The following is a 21357-nucleotide window of genomic DNA, read 5'->3' as shown; positions in this document are numbered from 1 at the left end:
AATGATAGCTCTGATTTTCTTTAATATCCTGTTTTTTCTCCCAAATCATTCTTTGATATAAAAATGTATCTTAACCTTTGCTTTAATACTGGGAAAACAGGAAAGATTTTTTTAAACTAGAGTCTTATTTTGTGAAACTGAAAACATACTATGAATTTCAGCAAGATAGGTTATACTGACACACAAAAGAATTTCATGGATGCATTATTAGGATTTCATTGCTTATATACACATAGCCTTCAACCTTTATATGAGCTTGTGGCTAAGAAATTTAATCACTCTCCATTCAGACTGAACTTGGGCTGAAGCCTGGAATTGTTTGAGAAAGAGATCATTCCAGTGCCCAACTACCAAGCATTTAGAATGAAAGGAACACTGAGAACATGCCAAGAGAGCTTGTGCCACTGGAAACTGTACCTTTCTATGAGAAAGAATTTATCTCAGGACCGTAAGATGAGGTTTGTTAGAGCTTTAGACATATTAATTTACAACAGTATAAAAGTCTTAGAAGATACACACTTATAAGCTCTTAAAAAATCTAACTATTGATTGGCTGGTGCAGCGTGTTCTGTAGGGTTTGGCTTAGGTGTTAGAATTTCCTTCATCCCCAAACTCATGTGAACATTCTTCAGACGTGAGTATAGTAAATGATTCATTGTTCTTGTGGTAATCCTTTACAAGATTTTCATTTATAATTGTATTTTTGGACAGCAGGGAAGTAAAGCTGTGACCTTTAAATTCTGCACTGCTAATCAAGATTTATTCAGGGATTGTGTGATGATAAGCTGATTGATATCCTCCTCAATAGCAATTATGGGCAATTGTTCAAAAACATGTATGCCACCTCTGCTGTCCACCTATTTATAGTCTGCTTGCTAGAGAGCTGGGATCCCATAACAGGAGTGGCTTATCTTGTTGCTAGGAGGACTCATCTTATTGACAATATAATCCTGTAGCTGTGAATTCTGAATTGTAGTTATGGTTGCCATGTTTTTCTAATAAGAAAGTAGGATATGTGGTCTGACAATTATCACTGTACTGTTAGAGATGAAGGGGACAGAGACCTATGAGTCTCTGGACCTGGGTAAAGGATGTACTACAGGTAGCTCTCTTCTGACAATTTAGATTAGGTTTTCCCTGAATTTTCTATCCTGTAGGATGAATTATTTCCCAGGAAGCTCTTTGAGACCCATAGAAATAGGGATTTTGTGGTTCCTGCCCATTAGTCCTTCTGATATGCTGGGCAGGTCTGAATCCCAGTGATGGACATAGTTGAGACCCAAGTTGACATTCCTGCTATGGTTACTCTTAGGTCATTTAGGATCACTCTCTGTGTGTGCATGCATGTGTGTGTGTGTGGTATTTTGTGGTAAAAATAATAGTCTTTGTAGGGTTTAAGCAGTGAGAATACAGAAATGGTTTTTACAGGCGTAAAATGACTTGACAAAATGATAAATCCCCACTCTCACCTGATGAATTTCACATGCTGCCACCACCATCAATTCTACCTACTTGTGTCGTCCGTCTGTACTCATTATTCTGTTTCCTTCCTGTTCCTATGGATGAACTGGCATGTTCCTTTCTAGCGCTTCCTATCCCCTCTTCCTTGAGACATCACTTCAGCACTTGTCCCTTCTCACTTCAGCTTTTCCTCAGGACTGGATTAATAACATCAGCCTATGAACGTGCTATTAGTTTGCCCATCTTTATAAAACCCTCCCTTGACTTCATAACCCTCTCCAGATGCCCTCTCACTTCTTTCCTCTCCTTTACAACACAAGTTTTTTTTTTTTTTTTTTTTTTTTTTTTTTTTTTGCGTTACGCGGGCCTCTCACTGTTGTGGCCTCTCCCGTTGCGGAGCACAGGCTCCGTACGTGCAGGCTCAGCAGCCATGGCTCACGGGCCCAGCCGCTCTGCGGCATGCGGGATCCTCCTGGACCGGGGCACGAACCTGTGTACCCTGAATCGGCAGGTGGACTCTCAACCACTGTGTCACCACGGAAGCCCTACAACACAACTTTTTAAAAGAAATATCTGCAACCAGTCTACACTTCCTCTCCTCCTATTCTCTCTAAAGTCTATTCCAATCAGACTATCACCCACTCTATTCCACTCTAACAGCACTTTTCAACATCCTGAATGACCCTCAAGTTGCCCAATTTTATGATTTGTTCTTAGTTCTCATCTTACCTGACATGTTGGCAGTATTTGATGGAGTGGAAAGTCTCCTTTCATGAAACATTCTCTTTAACTGGCTTTGGGTCACCTTTCTCTCTGGGTTTTTTTCTCCTATCTTGTTGACCACTCGGGCTTACTCTCCATTTCCTGACCTCTAAACATTGGAAAACCTGGGACCCAGTGCTCTGACCTCTTCCTTATCTGTCTCTCGCTTAGTGATCTCATCTACTTGCCTAACTTTAACGAATTCCAAATATATATAAATCTAGCTTGGACTTCTCCCTAGATGAAAGACTCACAGATCCAGCACCAAAGCATTTTTGTGCTAATTAGAAAAGGCTAACCTTTCCTCAAGCCCTTGACTGCCATCTTCTGTAAAAATTTCAGAATAGATATACACTTATCAGATGATATGAATGCGAATTGTGTGTCTTTCAGCTTCATGATTCTCAACCATTAGTGGCAGTTCTGTTTCTCCATGTGGGTGGTGTGTAGTAGGCATCACAAGCTTAATAGGTCCCAAACTGAACTTTTAAATTTAATTTTATTGGAGTATAGTTGATTTATAATGTTGTGTTAGTTTCAGGTGTACAACAAAGTGATTCGGTTATACATATACATATATTCATTCTTTTTTTAGATTCTTTTCTCATATAGGTAATCACAGAACATTGAGTAGAGATCCCTGTGCCATACAGTAGGACCTTGTTGGTTATCTGTCTTATATATAGTAGTGTGTTTATGTTCATCCCAAGCTTCTGATTTATCCCTCCCCCCTACCCACACGTTTCCCCTTTGGTAACCATAAGTTTGTTTTCGATATCTGTAAATCTGTTTCTGTTTTGTAAATAAGTTCATTTGTATCTTTTTAAAAGTTAGATTCTACATATGAGTGATATCATATGATATTTGTCTTTCTCTGTCTGACCTACTTCACTTAGTATGATAATCAATAGGTCCATCTATGTTGCTGTAAATAGCATTATTTCATTCTTTTTTATGGCTTAGTAATATTCCATTGTATATATGTACCACATCTTCTTTATCCATTCCTCTGTCGATGGACATTTAGGTTGCTTCCATGTCTTGGCTATTGTAAATAGTGCTGCAGTGAACATTGGGATGCATGTATCTTTTCAAATTAAGGTTTTCTCCGGATATATGCCCAGGAGTGGGCTTGCTAGATCATATGGTAGCTCTGTTCTTAGTTTCTTAAGGAACCTCCATACTGTTCTCCATAGTGGCTGTACCAATTTACATTCCCACCAACAGTGTAGGAGGGTTCCCTTTTCTCCACACCCTCTCCAGCATTTATTGTTTGTAGATTTTTTTTTTTTTTTTTTTGCGGTACGAGGGCCTCTCAGTCTTGCGGCCTCTCCCGCTGCGGAGCACAGGCTCCGGACGCGCAGGCCCAGCGGCCATGACTCACGGGCCCAGCCGCTCCGCGGCACGTGGGATCCTCCCAGACCGGGGCACGAACCCATGCCCCCCGCATCGGCACGCGGACCCCCAACCACTGCGCCACCAGGGAAGCCCCTATTGTTTGTAGATTTTTTGATGGTGGCCATTCTGACTGGTGTAAGGTGATACCTCATTGTAGTTTTGATTTGCATTTCTCTGATAATTAGTGATGTTGAGAATGCTTTCATGTGCTTTTTAGCCATCTGTATGTCTTCTTTAGAGAAATGTCTATTAAGGTCTTCTGCCCATTTTTTATTGGGTTGCCAAACTGATCTCTTGATCCCCAACCCCATCTCCCCAACATCTTCCTTTCTGTCAGTCTTTTCTACTTCAAAATTCTTCTCATTGCTGAGGTCAGCCTCCTTGAAGTTATTCTTAACTCATTTCTTTCTCCTATACCTCTCCTTTAATCCATCAGCAAATCCTGCTGGTTTTTCCTTCAAACTTCATTATAATGTAACCACTCCTCACCACTCCCACCCAGGTCCAAGCCTCATCATCTCACCTTTATTATTCTGCTAGCCAGCTTCTTCTCATACCTCTCTGTCTGTTCTTAACACAACAGTACAGTTCTTTATTTAAAACCTAGGTCGCCTCATGTTTCCCCTCTACCCAAAATGCTTCAAGTGCTCTACCATTCATTTAGAGTAAAAATCAAAGCCCTTAAAATGGCCCACAGGCCCTATACCATCCAGGTCTGTACCACAGCTCTGACCTCATCTCCTGCCTCTCTCCCCCATGCTCTGTGCTCCAGGCACGTTGGCCTCCTTGCTCTTCCTCCAATATGCCAAGCATAGTCTGCTTCAGGCAGTCTACTGGGATCCTCTTATGTAAAGCATGGCTTCTTGAGTCTTTTCTCAAATGTTACTTTATCATATCAGAGAAGCCTTCCTTGACCGACACATATAACAAAGCAACCTCCCTTCCCCAGTATTTAATATCCCCCGTATTCAGTTTTCTCCATAGCACTTATAATCTGGCACACAAACACTGTTTACTATTTTATCTCACTGTAATTTAAGCTTCATGAGGCTAGAGACTATTTTTTTCACTTTACTATATACCCAACTTCTAAAACAGTGCCTGAGAAGTAGTAGGAGCTCAGTAAATACATCCCTAAATCTCTTTGTGGAACCCTATCCCTAAAAAGACACAGAGGTTTGAGATGGTACTGCATAATTCCAACCTCTCAATTCCAAGGTAAAAGCATTTTCAGAAGTCCAGGAATGAATTTAAATCTAATTTGAAAATTGCATTGATTTTGCAGCTTTCTGGAAGGGCATTAGTTTACTACAGAGAAAGCAAATAGGCGCCATCTAGTGGCAACTAGAGAAGTACACATTTGTGTTACTTGAATTATTGATTAGTAACATAATTGAAAATGTAGTCCCTGATCCAGAAACTTTTTGATTCTATGAACGTAATAATTACGATAGCCAAAAGTTCTAAGATTTTCAGTTTCCACACAACATATTGAATTGAAAAGTACTGTTTATTATAAATTACTTACGGCTCATGTTTACTTACTAAGTTTTATTTATTTTTTAGGATCTGACATCCATTGTTCCTCTTTATTTTTCTTATTGTTTTATCCTCTACTTATCTTTAAACTCTTACATGGTACTGGCCTAGCCACTGAGTGGGTAAATAAAATAAAGGCTCTATCATCTAAGAATTTATAATCTAATAAAAACAGCACCAATGAGGTAAATATGCGAAAGAAAATGCCAGATGATGCAGTGGTCTCTTCAGGCCAGACTTCTGAAGCCTATTGAAGCTTAATTGTTGTGTATATTTCCACCATTGATGCATGAGCCACATCTTGTAGTTGTCTCCCTGTTGGCCTTGCCATATAGTGGGTGAAGGTTAAATATTTATGGTGGGGAATCATAGAAAGACTACCAGTAATTGTCTCAGCTGCTATCTGGCCCAGAATACTTAGCCTTAGTCTACGTTTGGTGGAGCAGTTCTTCAGCTAGTTGTTAGAGAAATTAAAGTATTTGTTAAGACTTGTTCCCTTGTTAAAATTATCATAAAATTTTTAGGTCTAATAGTATCAGTTTCCTTTTTTGAGTTGTGTTGTTTATCATATACTTGATATCTCTGGAAGCAGGTATAGAAATTGATAGCACAACAGTTTCAAGATGTTACTGAAATTTAAAAAAACGAATATTCTGTTATTATATAGTTACTTTAGAGTTTTTCCTTCTGCCTACAGATACTGATTTTTTTTTTTTTAGATTGCAGGTAAATAGTTTCTTTGTAATATCCTGTCTTTTTTTTCTTGAGAAAATATCTTTTTAATTAAAGAAATTGGTGTGGTATTTTGAGTAGTATATTTTAAAGCTAAAATATTCCATATATTATTTCTTTTTAAAGAATAAAGCAAACGTTGTTTCTAAATCTTCTTGCCTTTTGAAGCTATATTTATATAATTTAGCATTCCATCGTGATAAAGTGGTGATATTGAAAAAGGATATTCTAATAGGATTAGTAAGTAGGCTTTTTGTGTACCCTAGCTCTAATTTCTTTGACAATTGGTTGCTATTATTTGTTTCATCATTTGGAGGGCCAGAATTCTCTTTATTTAGTAGGCTAGGTGGTTTAAAGACTGCTTATATTACTTAATTGCTTATCTGAAAATTAGCAAATTTAGCAGCCTTAGCATTTGAACTGTTTAATATTTCTAAAGTTAACTGTGCTTTTTGTTAACTACTGTGTTCTCTCATTGTGATGGCTGAAGAGGCAATACTGGATACTTTGACTTGTAATTAAAGAGGCATTATTTCCTTATTGTTGCAAGAGTACATGAATTTTAGGTTGTATTAATTTGTCTTTTGTAGAATATGCAGAATTTCTACATTGCAAAGGAAAAAAAATTACAGATTTTGATGAAGTTCGCCATGAGATTGAAGCAGAAACAGATCGAGTAACCGGAATGAATAAAGGGATTTCCTCCATACCCATTAATTTACGAGTCTATTCCCCACATGGTAAGTAAAACAACAAAATTCCAAATTCTTGTCCTCAAAAATTTTTACTATATTAATTAACATACAGTATTTATAGAAGATGTTTTTTTCTCTCAAAAAATACCGAGTTTCTAGGATTGTGCTTAGATACTTCAGTAAATGGTATGATCCAAACAGCTCATAAAATTATTTATGGGGAGACAGGAGGAGATAACTTTTAAAAGAGAATTGAGTAAGTCATTTTAAAAAGTTTTTTTAATGTTTATCTTAAACTTTTAGAATTCCGAAGAGGTATGCATGAAAACTTCCATTTTTTTTTTGTTTTTTTTTTTTTGCGGTACGGTGGCCTCTCATTGTTGTGACCTCTCCCGCTGCGGAGCACAGGCTCCGGACGCGCAGGCCCAGCGGCCATGGCTCACGGGCCCAGCCGCTCCGCGGCATGTGGGATCCTCCCAGACCGGGGCACGAACCCGTGTCCCCTGCATCGGCAGGCAGACTCTCAACCACTGCGCCACCAGGGAAGCCCATGTATGATTCTTTTAAAGGGAAGGGCAAACCTTACCCAGAGAATTTTTACACCATTTGAAGACAATGTACAAGACTGGCAAACAACATATTCACTTATTGTTCAGTGTTTGAATTATAGCTCCCAGTAACAAATGTGACAGCTCTCTGAGAAAACTATTAGGTATGCAAATCAGTGCTTCTTAAATTATGTTAAAATGGTCATTTGGCCTAGCACAATCATATTATAAAAATAGAGAAAACTTGAAAAGCCATTTTGAATTCTATCCTTTTTATTCTATGCACGAGTCGAAGTTCTTCAGATACACAATACGTAAAGCTCAGCTTGTTTTATTTCTACTAAAGTGACACATGATTCTGCATTGCTGATATCTTTCAGCATTGACGGTATATGTAAAACCTTTTTTTTTTTTCTTTCCATAGTGTTAAATCTAACCCTTATCGACCTGCCTGGAATTACTAAAGTGCCCGTGGGAGATCAGCCACCAGATATTGAGCACCAGATCAGAGAAATGATCATGCAGTTCATCACACGGGAGAACTGTCTGATTTTGGCTGTTACCCCAGCCAACACCGATCTTGCAAACTCAGATGCACTGAAACTAGCTAAAGAAGTTGATCCTCAAGGTGAGTGTATGGCCCATAAGACGAACGGGAATTAGTTTAAAATGTCAAGAGTTTGGGTATATTTCAAGGTAACACAAATTCTCCTAAGTTGATTTTATTATTAATTAAATTCACCATTATTAATATTGTTAGGTCTTTCATATTTAAGATGCTGAAAGAAAAATAACTGGGGAATATTGTCTAAACCTATATGAATAAATGTAAGATTAACTGAGATCTAGGAAAATAGACATTTCTAATTGTTATGAACTACTTATTTTAACAGCTAATAAAAGAAATTTCTGATACAGATTTCAGATTCTCTCCTTAGTTTTTATGAGTTATCTGAATATACTCCCAATAAAAAAATCTTTTCTGTTTTTGTTTGTTTTTCATTAAAATAGGAAGCTCGTTTAATGCATGTAAGATAGTATTTAGTTTATAATATTTGACTTAAATCTCTGCTTTCATAATATATATTTGTTACTGGCATTTCAGAATCCAAAAAAAGTCCCTTATTTATGCTGATGTTTGACTTTTTCTTTCTCTGAGCTGAGTAATAATTTATGTTCAGGGACTCCAGTGATGGGTCTTTGTGTGTGTCTGTTTAAAGAAATTATGAATGGCACTCAGTGATGTGTCCTTTCAAGATGCAGATGCATCTTCTCCAATTCTAGGAATTCTTTTTTTAAAAAAAATAATTAATTGCCCCATTTTCTCTGGTCTCTTTATCTGGAATTCTTATTATTGACATCTTAAAACTCCTGGATTAATCCTCTTTTTTTTTTTTTTTAATCTCATTTATCATCTGTTTGTCTCTTTGTTCTACTTTTTGCAATCTTTACTCAACTTTTAGCTCCTCTAATTTTTCATTTTTGATATCATTTAAAAGTTCCAACAGCATTTTCTTATTTTGTGAATGTTATTTTTTAAAATAGCATCATGCTCTTGGCTTCTCCAGTGCAGTATCTTCTCTAAAGATTTTAATGAGAGCTTTTTGAGGTTTTCTTTTTGTAATCTACAATGTCTCTGAGTTCATTTTTTTTCTGGTTGTTTGTTTTGGTCATTATCTTTGATGTTAGAGACCTTTTTCAAGTGACTGGTGATCTTTTGCTGCTCTCGTAGATTTAAGAGTAGAGCACTAAAAAGCTGATGGAAGGTCTGCCTGTGCTTGAAAGGGATTCATTGACTAATGGGCTTTTCCATAGGGTGATTGGGCTGGGACCTGGCCATTTTGTGGGTAGACTTCCTCAGCTGCTATTAGATTCTGCAAGTATTTTCTCTTGAGGTGACTTGGTATAAGCCTGATGTCCAGTGGTCTCAGAGCTACAAGGAAGAATTGAGTTGGTGGGGGAAGGTGGGGTGATTCTCACTATTCAGCATGTAGACTTTTCATTAATCCCTCTGCTTTCATAATGGCATTCCTGAAGGTCTTCTTAAGTCCAAAATCCTTCTGGTTCATCCTCTTCTGAAAGTAAATCTTCAGTATTCTGCTGAGGTCAAGGAGGAGTAACTGTGTGGGTGTGCAAGATGGGAAAAAGAGTCTGGCGGCCTAACAGGAAACCATATAAATTTTCAGCTAGTTCTTCTATTTTCAGCTCCCCTTACACTAACCTTGGTGCCTTCAGTTCTTGAACCTTTTCAGAGTTCTGCAGTAGTGACTGGTTTTCTTCTTCTTGGCTTCTTCCAATATACCTGAGATTGGGGTTTCAAAAAAAGCAGGTGGAAGTTCCAGATGGCTACATGGGGACCATCACCAGGACTCCTTCTTCAGCATCAGCGACTTGGGAGAGCCAGATTATGGATTGGGGCTGGAGTCTAGTTATAAAAATGATACTAAAACACCCCTGTCTCAGAAGCCTTCTTGTTCTGAAGGAGACAAAACCAGGTTATCTGATTGGAACAGAGAGAGATAACACTTCCATCAGTGGATTCTAGTGAGTGCAGCACAATCACATCCCTGAGAAGTCCACACTTACTTCAGATGAAACATCATGGAGGAGTACAAATGATATCCCCAGTCTGTCTGCCACAAATCTGTATCCAGAAAGTTAAATGAGACTTTTTTTTTCTGCTATAGACCTAGCTTATTTTACAAGCTTATTTTTATTAGCTGCCACTTAGAAATTGCCATGTGAATGTTCATGAATTTACCCCAAATGAGCCTCATTTCTTGCGGCTCATTTTAATTCCTGCTTTGTCAAAGATAGGCCCTCGTTACCCCAATTTTTTATATCCTGTAAATGGTAGTCCTAAGAACAGATTTTTGAAAGTTTGCAGATAACTCACAGGGAACTTTGCAGATAATTCACAGGGAACTTTGCAAATAATTGATAATTTTACAGAAATAGAGAAAATATTTAATGCCACTTTATGCTACTTCTTTGTCTACTCTTGCATGGTGATCGCTAAGGAGGACAAATTCATTGCCTGAAGGCTCATAAGTACAATTCTTGGGTTAGTTACTAGAAGTTCCTTGCTAACCTCAGGGTTTATTATTTGTTTTTGAATCCTAGTTTCAATTCTGAAACTTCTGAACACTATCGTACTTGAGAACCCTCAGGTTTGCCTGGTGATTAGGTCTCCACCAGAGACCCACTTTTGTGTGCTGCTATCCTGAGGCTTTGGCTGGTCCTGGACATCACTGAAGCTCCAAGGGAAGAGGGTGAATTCTTGCCCAAAGCAATAGGGTTCACATTTGTAGTAAAAGAATTAAAATAGAGAAAAGAAGAAGCTGTAGGACTCAATGCAACTTGAGCTTAGAATATGAGATATAGAGACATGGTATATTGGGGTTGACAAATAGATACCTTTATTTACCCTCTGTGCCCTCCCAGTCATTCTGTGGGAAGACTGAATCATTCTAATATCTGATTCAGAGGTCTAGTTTTCCTTATAATTACAGCTTTGGTAAAAAAGCAGTGACACCAACTTTGGTTAGTTAGGTATGTGTTGCTTAACTTCTACATGTTTTTGAGTTTCCCAGATTTCTTTCTGCTATTGATTTCTAATTTCATTCCATTGGATTGGAGAGCGTATTTTGTATTATTATTATTATTTTTTGCGGTACATGGGCCTCTCACCGTTGTGGCCTCTCCCGCTGCAGAGCACAGGCTCCGGACACACAGGCTCAGCGGCCATGGCTCATGGGCCCAGCCGCTCCGCGGCATGTGGGACCTTCCCGGACCGGGGCACGAACCCGTGTCCCCTGCATCGGCAGGCGGACTCCCAGCCACTGCGCCACCAGGGAAGCCCCGTATTTTGTATTATTTTAATCCTTTCAAATTTATTGAGACTTGTTTTATGGCCTAACGTGGTCTGTCCTGGAGAATGTTCCATGTGCATTTGAGCAGAATGTATTTTTTGCTGTTGTTGGGTAGAGTGTTCTATAGATGCTTTTTAGTTCTATTTGGTTTATAATGCTGTTCAAATATTGTTGCCTTCTTGGTCCTCTGTCTGGTTCTTCTATTATTGAAAATGAGATATTGAAGTCTCCCATTATTATTGATAAATTGTCTATTTCTCCCTTCAATTGTGTTGGGTTTTGCTTTATGTATTTTAGAACTGTTGTTAGGTTTATTTATACTTGTTATGTCTTCTTGATGGATTGACCTTTTGATCATTATAAAATGTTTTTTGTCTCTAGTAACAATTTTTGTCTTAAATTCTATTTTGTTTGATATTAGTGTAGCCACTGCAACTCTCTTTTTGTTACTATTTCCTTGGTATATCTTTTTCCATTCTTTACTTTCAACCTTTTTGTGTCTTTGAATATAAAATGTGTCTCCTGTAGGTAGCACATAGTTGGATCAATTTTTAAAAAGCCCATTCTACCAATATCTGCCTTTTGATCGGAGTGTTAGTCCATTTCCATGTAATTACTGAAAGATAGAATTTATGACTTTCATTTTGCTATTTTACATATGTAAGTCTTTTTGTTTCTCTATTTCTTTATTATTGCCTTGATTTTTGTTAAAAATGTATTTTCTAATATACCATTTTAATTACCTTGTCATTTATTTTAGTATTTTAAAGTTATTTTCTTAGTGGTTGCCATGGGATTACAATTAACCTCTTAATTTATAACCTCTTAATTTATAATCTGGTTCAGATCAATACCAACTTAATTTCAATAGTATACAAAATTTTTGCTTCCATATAGCTCCAGTTCCTCCCTTTCCTTTGTGCTATTATTGTTCTACAAATTACCTTTATACATCACAAGCCCATCAACAGAGACATAAATACTGCTTTATGTAGTTCTCTTTTAAATCAGGAGAAAAAAAGTTACACACAAACACAAATACATTATATATTTTTTACATTTACTTATGTACATTTGTCCCTTGGTATCTGTGGGGGATGGGTCTAGGACTCCCAGTGGAAACACACCCAAATCTGCACATGCTCAAGTCCCTTATATAAAATGGCATGATATTTTCATGTAACCTATGCACATCTTCCCATATATTTTAAATCATCTCTAGATTACTTATAATACCTAATACAATGTAAATGCTATGTAAATAGTTTCTGGTGTGTGGCAAATTCAAGTTTTGCTTTTGGCAACATTATGGGATTGTTTTGGGAATATTTTTGATCCACAGTTGGTTGACTCCATGGATGCAGAAACTGTGGATATGGAGGATCAACTGTAGTTACCTTTACCAGTGTTCTTTATTTCTTTGTGTGAATTAGAGTTACTGTCTAGTGTCCTTTTATTTCACCCTGAAGGACTTCAGTTAGTATTTCTTGTAGGGTAAATTTGCTAGTAAGGGAATCTTTCAGTTTTTATTTATCTGGGACTCTCTTAACTTCTCCTTAATTTTTGAAGGAAAATTCTTAGCTGATAGTCTTTATTTCACCACTTTGAGCATGCCATCTCACTGCCTTCTGACCTCTGTAGCTTTCTGATGAGAAATCAGCTGTTAATCTCACTGAGGATCCCTTCAACATCATGAATCTCTTCTCTCTTGTTGCTTTATAGATTTTCTCTTTGTCTTTGTCTTTTGAAAGTTTGATTATGATGTTGATAGATGTGGATCTCTTTGATTTTTTATCCTTCTTGGAGTTTGTTGAACTTTTTGGATGTGTAGATTGATAGTTTTCATCAAATTTTGGACATTTTCAGCCATTATTTCTTTAACTATTCTTTCTTCCCCTTTCTTTTCTTTCTGAGATTCCCATTAAATGTATGTTGGTACACTTGATATGCTCCTTTATTTTCTTTATTCATTTTTCTTTCTGATCCTCAGATGAGAGAAACAGTCTCAACTGACCTGTCTTAAGATTTGCTGATTCTTTTTTCTGCTTGCTCAGATCTGCTGTTGAACCTTTCTAGGGAATTTTTTATTCCTATTATTTTAATTTTCACCTCCAGAATTTATTTTTTAAAAATAATTTCTATATCTTTATTGATATTCTATATTTGGTGAAAAATCATTCTCTTACTTTTTTGGTTATTTAAATATGGCTTCCTTTAGCTCTTTGAAGATATTTAAAATAGCTGATTTAAAGTCTTTGTCTAGTAGGTTCAATGTCTGGACTTCCTCAGAGACAGTTTTTCTACTGCATGCTTATTTTCCTGTGTATGAGGCATACTTTCTTCACACATCTTGTAATATTTTGTTGAAAGTGGAACATGTTAAGTAATATAATGTGGCACCACTCAAAATCAGATTCCTCTCCTCCCCCAGTGTTTGTTTTTGTTGTTGGTTGTTGTTGTTGCTATTTGTTTGCTTAGTAATTTTCCTGAGCTAATTCTGTAAGGTCTGTATTCTTTGTTATTTGTGGTTATTAAAGTCTTTACTCAGTTTTCTCATTGATCAGCTAGTTATTAGACAGAGATTTTCTTAAGTGCTCAGAGCCAAGTAGTCTCCCAGCATTTGCTGAAGGATTTGATGTGCATTTTGGAATATGCCTTCAGTGCTCAGGCAGTTTATAACTCTGCCTTAGTCTTCACTTCCTGCTTGTCTTCACTTCCTGCTTGTGTAGAGCCTTAAGGTTAGCTGGAGGTGAGAGTTTAGGGCCTTCTGAGATCTTTCCTGAGAATATGCACAGCCCCAGGCATGCATGTGGCCTTCTCGATTCTAGATTATACAAAATTCACAGGCCCTTCTGGCCATCTCGTTCCCCCAATTTTTGTTTTTTTTGGTCATCATCTTTTTTTCCCCCAACTGTTATTGCTGCCTGAGGCAGCTGTTATGTTAAACAATTGCCACTGATTGTTTTCCACATGCTACCTGGGGGAAAATGCTATTTGCACTGAGTAAGCTCTGAGTTGGGCCAAATAAAGAAAGCTCTATGAATGGATATTTTTAGAGAACTACTAGACAGGTTAAATAATTACAGTTCTCTGAAAGTGGTACTTCTGGTGTATTCCAACCCCATTCTTTCCCTTCCAATAGCTGCTGGCTGCTATTTTTTGCTGTGATTGTGGGATTTTTGGTTTTTAAGGCTACTGCAGAGCTAAGGAGAGGGGACTGGGAATAGGGAAAGTCCAAACACCACAAATTTCTCTGTTATTCCTGAGATCCAGTGATTTTGCTGAATAAATGCCCCTCACATTGTTGTAAACCTTTGGTTAATTTTGAGAGTTCTGAAAAAGTTTATTTTGACAACTATTGCCAGTATTCTTGTTGCTTTTATGGAAAAATGGCCTTTTCAGAGGTTCTATTCCACGATTCCTTATTCCATTCCAATATTCTTTATCCTAATCCTATATAACTTTAATAATCAGGACATTTTCATATAAAAGACATCTGAATTGAGATGATGAGGATAATCTGGTTGTGATATCTGTCACCCTGTTAGTCTTCAGGATTGATTTGGCTGGCTTGAAAGTGACCTGTTCTCATCACTTCATGTACATTCTTCCTGAGGTTTTGCCTTTAGCTAAAGAGGATTACCTATTTAGATAATAGAGGACCATTCTTTATTCAAGGTATCTAGATTATAATCTTATCCACCAAGGTACATAATTATATAGTTTTCTGAGAAGTGGTCTATTTTAGGCAGTAGCTACTTTGCACTAAATTAAGCCTATTTGACATAGATAGGCCATTTTCACCTTAGTAGGACTTGGGTATATTCGAATATGTACCTGAGAAGGAAGTTTATGTTGATAAGTTAATTATAAATTATTTGCATAATGATCTTAAAAGTTAAAGCTTTTACAAAATAAATGTTACTAAAATCCTGGGATAGAGTTATACATTTTTTATATTAAAATAAGATTCATGATGAATTATTCTCCCAGTGTATGTAGAATGTCACAAATTTGTAGCTAGACAAAGGTTGAGCTTATCTTTTGAATTATTTGTGAAAAATGTTTTTCTGACTAAATGAGGATTTTCAGTAAAACTTCAAGGGGAATGGCTATGCTATTTAAAAGGTCAAACCCCTAATCATCAGAATTATTTAATGTTTTACAAATATTTTTCCCAGTATAGTGGTCTTAAATTTTCAAAGTACTCTTACATACTTTGGTTTTAGTTTCACCAGAATACTTTGAGGTTGGCTGCGTTGAGGTCATATTTTGGGATGAGGAAATTTGTTCAGGTGATGTACACAATGTTGAATAACATGCCTGCAACCACACAGTGCATTTGTGATAGCCCCTTCCTCCTCATCTAGTGCTCTTTCTACTTCATCAGACCATTCTTCAATTAATTGCTTTATTAAATGGTATAGATGAAAGAACACAGGATTTGGAAACTGATCTGTTACTTCATGGTTGTATATTCTTGGGCAAGTTATTTAACTTTTTTGAACTTTATTACCTCAACTCTAAAATGACATGAAATTATAATAAACCTCAAAGGGTTGCTATGATAATTAAATAAGTTAAATTTGCCTGTAAAGACAACTCAAACTCTAAATGGCTGGCCAAATGCTAGCAGTTATTTTCCTCTTGAAAATATTCACAGTATACTACTTTGTTATTTTATTTTTTGTACGTCATTTATAGTATTAATAAACCTATAAAACAATCAGTAGCATTCTCTAATCCAAACTGCTGCCTACACTAATGTGAACTAATAAGTCTTGATAACAGGTAGAATTGTAATAGAATTATTTTGAATATTTTAATAATGTGTCATAAAAATTAAAATAATTTCAGATTCACCTGCAAATTGCTAGATTAACTGTAGGTAAAAGAAGACCTTAGCTGGGTTGAGGCTGGGATAGGGTGGAAGGAGGGTTGTCCTTAGCTTCTTAGCTTCGCTTGATGTGTTTAAGGCATTGTGCCAGCTGCTACTCACAGAAACAGAGTAAGAGGGCCAGACTAGTATTCTTACCATGGAGACTGCATTGATTTCTCTAAGGAACATTTCCTCCAGCTATTTAGAAGTTCTAATCTGGTGTATTAAGAATTCAATCACTGCCTTTGTTAGTTAATCCATTAATTTGTTATTCAGCAGACATTTATCAGGCATCTATTGAGCCAGGCAAAGTGCTTGTGGTCCTTAGCGTTAATTCTATATGCTGGACCACCTAGTAGGATCCTAGGCTAGGTAGATATACACTACATATTTCTGATTATTTTTGTGACTTTCCACTACTTAAAAAAAATAAGCTGTTTACATGGCATCTTGTCTTATGTGTGAGGTCATAAAAGTCCCCAGAAAAAGGTTTACAGAGGATCTGCTTTATGGAATGAACATTTTCATATTTTAGGGGATGTGATTTGGCTCACAACATATATTAATTCAAGTGAAATGGGTTGTGTAATAACACTGTGTGTCATATGTTATAACCACAAGTATCCTGTCAGGTAGGTGGCATTGCCCAGTTTTATATAAGAGGAACTGAGCTTAGAGAAGCTATGGAACTTGCTCACGGTTAGATAGCTCGTGAGTAACAGAAGCATGATATGAGCCTACCTATCTCTGAGACCAGTAGGTGTAGTCTACCACTGTATCGTCTATCTTTCTCACACCAACTGTGTTTTAAACACTTCGTTCAGTGATAATCATGAACACGTTAGATTTTTATAAAATTTGAGTAATACCTGCTTGATAAAGTAGTTTTATGGTACTAAACATGGTGAAGCATTGTTAAAGTTATGTTGAATTAGGTTTTGTTCATAATTCTTCTATTTAAGGCAGAGATTTATTAGAATATCTCTGTATCGATCTGTATAAGAAACAGACTCATTGACAAACTTAAGGATTGAACTTTTAGAGGAAATATTATAAATGCTGGCTAAAGAATTGGTTTGGAAGAGTTCATGTTTACATTCTCACCTGAATGCTTCTTCATTATTTCCCAAACGCACTCAGTGAATATTATCTTCAACTGGTTTAATGCGATTTTTACTTTTCATATCAGTTTTCAATATGGCTACATTGCTTTAACTAATTTTAAAAGATGATTGTAGTTGCTTGTTCATTTATTCAACAAGTAGTTAATGAGCAACTACTATATGCTGGACACCACTTTGAGCAGCATGAATACAGTGGAACAAAGCAAATCTTGGCCTTATGCAATTCACATTCTAATGGGGGAAACAGCCAAGATGTCTGATAAATGATTATTTTAATGTCCAGTAGTGATAAGTGCTATGAAGAAAAATAAAATAGTATAAGGGAAGAGAGAGTAATGGTCCATGGAAGCAGCATATGAGCAGAGAACTGTTAAGTGAGGGAACCAGCCCTGTGAATATCTGGAGGTGCAGCATTCCAGGTAAAGGGGACAGCAAGCACAAAGGACTGGGAGAACTGGCTTTTCTGTTAAGGAACAGCAAGGAGGCCATCGAGGATGGAGCTCAGTGAGAGGAAGAGAAGTACTTTCTGCAATCAGAGAGGTAGGCGGGCCCAGATCAAGTGGGGTCTTCTAGGCCATGACAGAGACTTTGTATTTTGTTCAAAGTGTGATGAGCAGCCGCTGGAGCGTTTTGAGTGTAGAGAAACAAGATCTGATTTATGTTTTCATAGGTCAGTCTGGCTGCTGTGAGAAGAAATGACTAAAAGAGGGGCACGAGTATAAACAAGGAGATCAGTTGGATTACTCCTTCAAAGAGGTCCAGTGGGGAGAGGGATGATGTGGCTTAGAATAAGAGAGTAATGGTACAGAGGGAAGAAGCTGTCAGACTCAAGATATATTTTGAAAGTAGAGCTGATAGTTTACTGGTGGCTTGCTGGGGGTAAAAGAAAGGAGTCAAAGTTGACTCCAAGGGTTTTAATGGTGATGCCATTTACTGGGATTGGGAATATTAGGAGAGAAACATGGTTGGGGGAATCAAGTGTTCCCTTTTGGACATATAAAATTTGAGATGTTTATTAGTCACCTAAGTAGTGGTGTTAGAGACTGGAATTCAAGGGAGAGTTTCAAGCTGGAGTTATGAATCTGGGGGATATCAGCCTAGAGGTGGTGTCCTGAGTTGGATTATATCCCCCCCAAAAGATATATCTAAGTTCTAACCCCTGATAACCTGTGAATGTGTCCTTATTTGGAAATAGGGTCTTTGCAGATGTAATTAGGTTAAGAATCTTGAGATGAGATATTCCTGGATTTATGGTGCTTCCTAAATCCAATGAGTAGTGTTTTTATAGGAGAAGAGAGAGGAGGATTTGAGAGGGACACAGAGAAGGCCATGCCAAGATGGAGGCAGAGAGTGGAGCAAACCACCAGTTTGTGGTAATTTGTTGTGACATCCTTAGGGAACTAATTCAGATAATATCTAACTCCTTGAGACTAGTTGAGTTGAGAGCACGTAGATGAATGTAGATAGAGAAGAGAAGGAAGGCCAAGGAAGTAGCACTGGGGCTCTCCAGTATTTTAGTAGTGGTGAAGGGGAGAAGAAAAAGCAAAGGTGACTGAGAAGTGGTAGAAACCCAAGTGAGTATGGTATTCCTGAAGCCACGGGAAAAGAGGATTTCAAGAAGGGCGTTGTCATGGGCTGTGTCAAATGCCGCTGAGAGATCAAGAGGGTGGTTTGGTAGGTCAAGGCCGATTCTACTGCTCAGGCATTGTAAGGAAGCCCAATAACAGTAAGAAATGAAACACAGGAGCTGGTAACTATGGGAAAGTGGGATTTCCCTTACATTGTAGTGAAGTGGTGCACCCAACCTAATGGCATAAAAGGCAGTGAATCTATATTTCTTTGCCCCTCTGACTTGGCAATTTCCCCAGTCCTCACAGCTTGTATTCAGCTTCAGACTTACAGCAATTCTCTGTGAGGAACCCAGGAAGTTCTGGGAAGCTGCATCCATTCAGTTGCTTGTATTCTTAGCCCATGAATTCTTTCCACTGCTTCCTGGAAGATTCAGTTGTAAACAGAAGGAAAGCAGCCTTGAACTCTGTCTAAGTCATCATTACTTTCAACTTTTGTATCTAAACCAGACTTTTATATTTTCATGTAATGGAGATGAGGGTAGAGAATTGACCTTTGGATTTGGCACATGAAAGTCATTGCTGACCTTGATAAGAAGGGTGTGGTAGGAAAATCTCCTAGGAGAAGGTTCAAAGGAGACTTGGATGTGAGGAAGTGGAGACAGAATACAGACAGCTTTCTCAGGATTCACGGTAGAGGGAAGCAGAAAAATGGGACACTAGTTGTTTAAGATCAGAGAACGTTTTTGAAGGATGGGCAATATTCATACCATGTTTGTGTGTTGATGAGAATGGACCAGAAGAGAGAGAAAAGTGTTAAAGAAGAATAGAGATGGGATAAATATAGGAGAAGCAGGATAAAGACAGGATAAATATATGAGAAAAATCCTTGATTAAGGGGAGTGGGAATGTTACATGGGGCACCTATGGGAGTCCTTGCCATAGATAGAAGAGAATTAGATTGTTCTCTATTTTAAGAGTACAAAAGGCAGAGGATATGGATACAGATGAGGTTAGCTGGTTAGATTGATTGGTGGAGAGATAGCTTTCAACATATTGAGTTTATTTATGATGGTGTAATATCCACCTACCCTGATAGGTTCTAATGGTCATATAATAAAGACGCCATGTTTACACTGCTGTTCAACATGACTAGAAGTGACACTAGTATCTTTGTGTTTTATAGATACTGTTATACCCTCGCTGAGCAGTTCATCCTAAAGAGGCACTCACATTTTCTGTATAAAAGCAGAAGAGTCAATCCCAGCAGTGGTATTGATTTATTACTTGAGCATGAGTTCATTACCCATGAAGACTCTCACTGTGCCTTTTATCTTCTAGGCACAGCAGTATTTTAGCATTACCCATCAAGCTTGTTGTCTACAATAGAGGGGTGTTTAAAGGCCTCACTAGGGAGGCAAATGTGTCTGGAAATTCCTTTCATGGTGATTTATTTCTCAGCAAACAAATTTCATTTCTAAATCTAGCATGACCAGAGGTCTTCCGGAAGTATAAAAAACACTCCAAGAGGAGTGTTAGACCTCTGGTTGGGAAAGAGTGCACCATTTTCTCTTGAGATGAAATTTGTGAATTGGTGAGGATTTACCAGGAGGCTGAAGGCAGACTTCCTTATTTGTTTTGTGGAGGTGTGTCCAACCTACCTCCTCAAGGTTTTGCCTTTCCACAAGTCTCCATATTCAATCTGGAAAAAGTTAGTTCATAGGTGATGTAAGCTGATACTCATTGACCTTTGGCAACACTTAGCAGTTGCCAAAGCACTTTACTTTTCTATCTGGTCATGGAGGTGCTGGAGGTGCTGTTAAGTTAAACAGAAGCTTCAAGCATCCAGGTGTTAAGTCAGCACTCAGAATATAATGAATATGTTTATAAAATGCAAATGTAAGAGCAATCCATGGAGAAAACCTATTTTCCAGTCAGTGTCTCTTTCTCTGCAGCTATTCTTTTTTCCTAATTGGATTCTCATTTTACCTTGAGATTCTTAGCTTAAATATTTGACCATATTAAAAACAATTAATACAGTTGTTCCTCAGTGCCCCTGGGGGATTGATTCCAAGAGGCCCTGCAGATACCAAAATCCATGGATGTTCAAGTTCCTTATATAAAATTACATAATACAATGAATACAGTTCACCCTCCTCACCTGCAGGTTTTGCATCAGCAGATACGGAGGGTCAACTGTAGATATTAAGTAATTAAATCAAGAGTGCAAACCCTACCGGATATTAATTGAATCAATTAATATTTGTGAAGCTATCTGATTCTTTAAGAAGAAATAACCTAGTGTGTTAACTGATACAAAGCATGTTTTGACTTCTTAAGGGATATGTTTTTGAGCTTATTTTTAGCATGAGTGTGACTCTTAAAATCAATTAGTTTTTTTTTTTTCTTCAAATGGAGGAAATGCTAGGAACAAAGGCTAAAACCAAAATAGTTCTGGTCTTTGAAAAAGTTGTTTTACATTCTTTCTGTTCAATCAATCATTCTTTTAAATTTAACATCTACTATGTACTAAGCTTGAACAAGGAATACGTTAGATATCTGCTCTAAATAAAGCAGGGACCACAGATATACATGACCTTACAATCCTGTGTGATCAGAACTTTGATAGGAGGTGTACGGAATATATCATCATAATATTATACTCTGAAGCCTGAGAATTACAGATGCATATTTCAAATTCATATTGCTATTTTACATTTGTACTTGAATTTCAAGAGTTTCACGTGTATACAATTCGAATAAGTTTGTTAAATCTTGT

At 37.3% G+C, this 21357-nt stretch overlaps 1 protein-coding gene across 6 annotated transcripts in view; it reads left to right on the top strand.

Annotated features, from left to right (window-relative positions):
* DNM3 (dynamin 3) overlaps window positions 1–21357 on the top strand; it is a gene marked incomplete at both ends in the record, with an annotated part of 593219 nt that overhangs the window by 157041 nt on the left and 414821 nt on the right. For all 6 annotated transcript variants that reach the window (XM_079696529.1, XM_079696527.1, XM_079696525.1 and 3 more), the window contains 2 exons: window positions 6483–6632; window positions 7560–7763. In XM_079696529.1, coding sequence (XP_079552655.1) covers window positions 6483–6632; window positions 7560–7763 — 354 coding nt within the window. The remainder of the gene's footprint in view (window positions 1–6482; window positions 6633–7559; window positions 7764–21357) is intronic.

This window comes from Hyperoodon ampullatus, assembly GCF_949752795.1.
Source record: "Hyperoodon ampullatus genome assembly, chromosome: 2".
NCBI lineage: Eukaryota > Metazoa > Chordata > Mammalia > Artiodactyla > Ziphiidae > Hyperoodon > Hyperoodon ampullatus.
The sequence above is the reverse complement of the archived record's forward strand: the minus strand, read 5'-3'. Positions and strand labels throughout refer to the sequence as shown.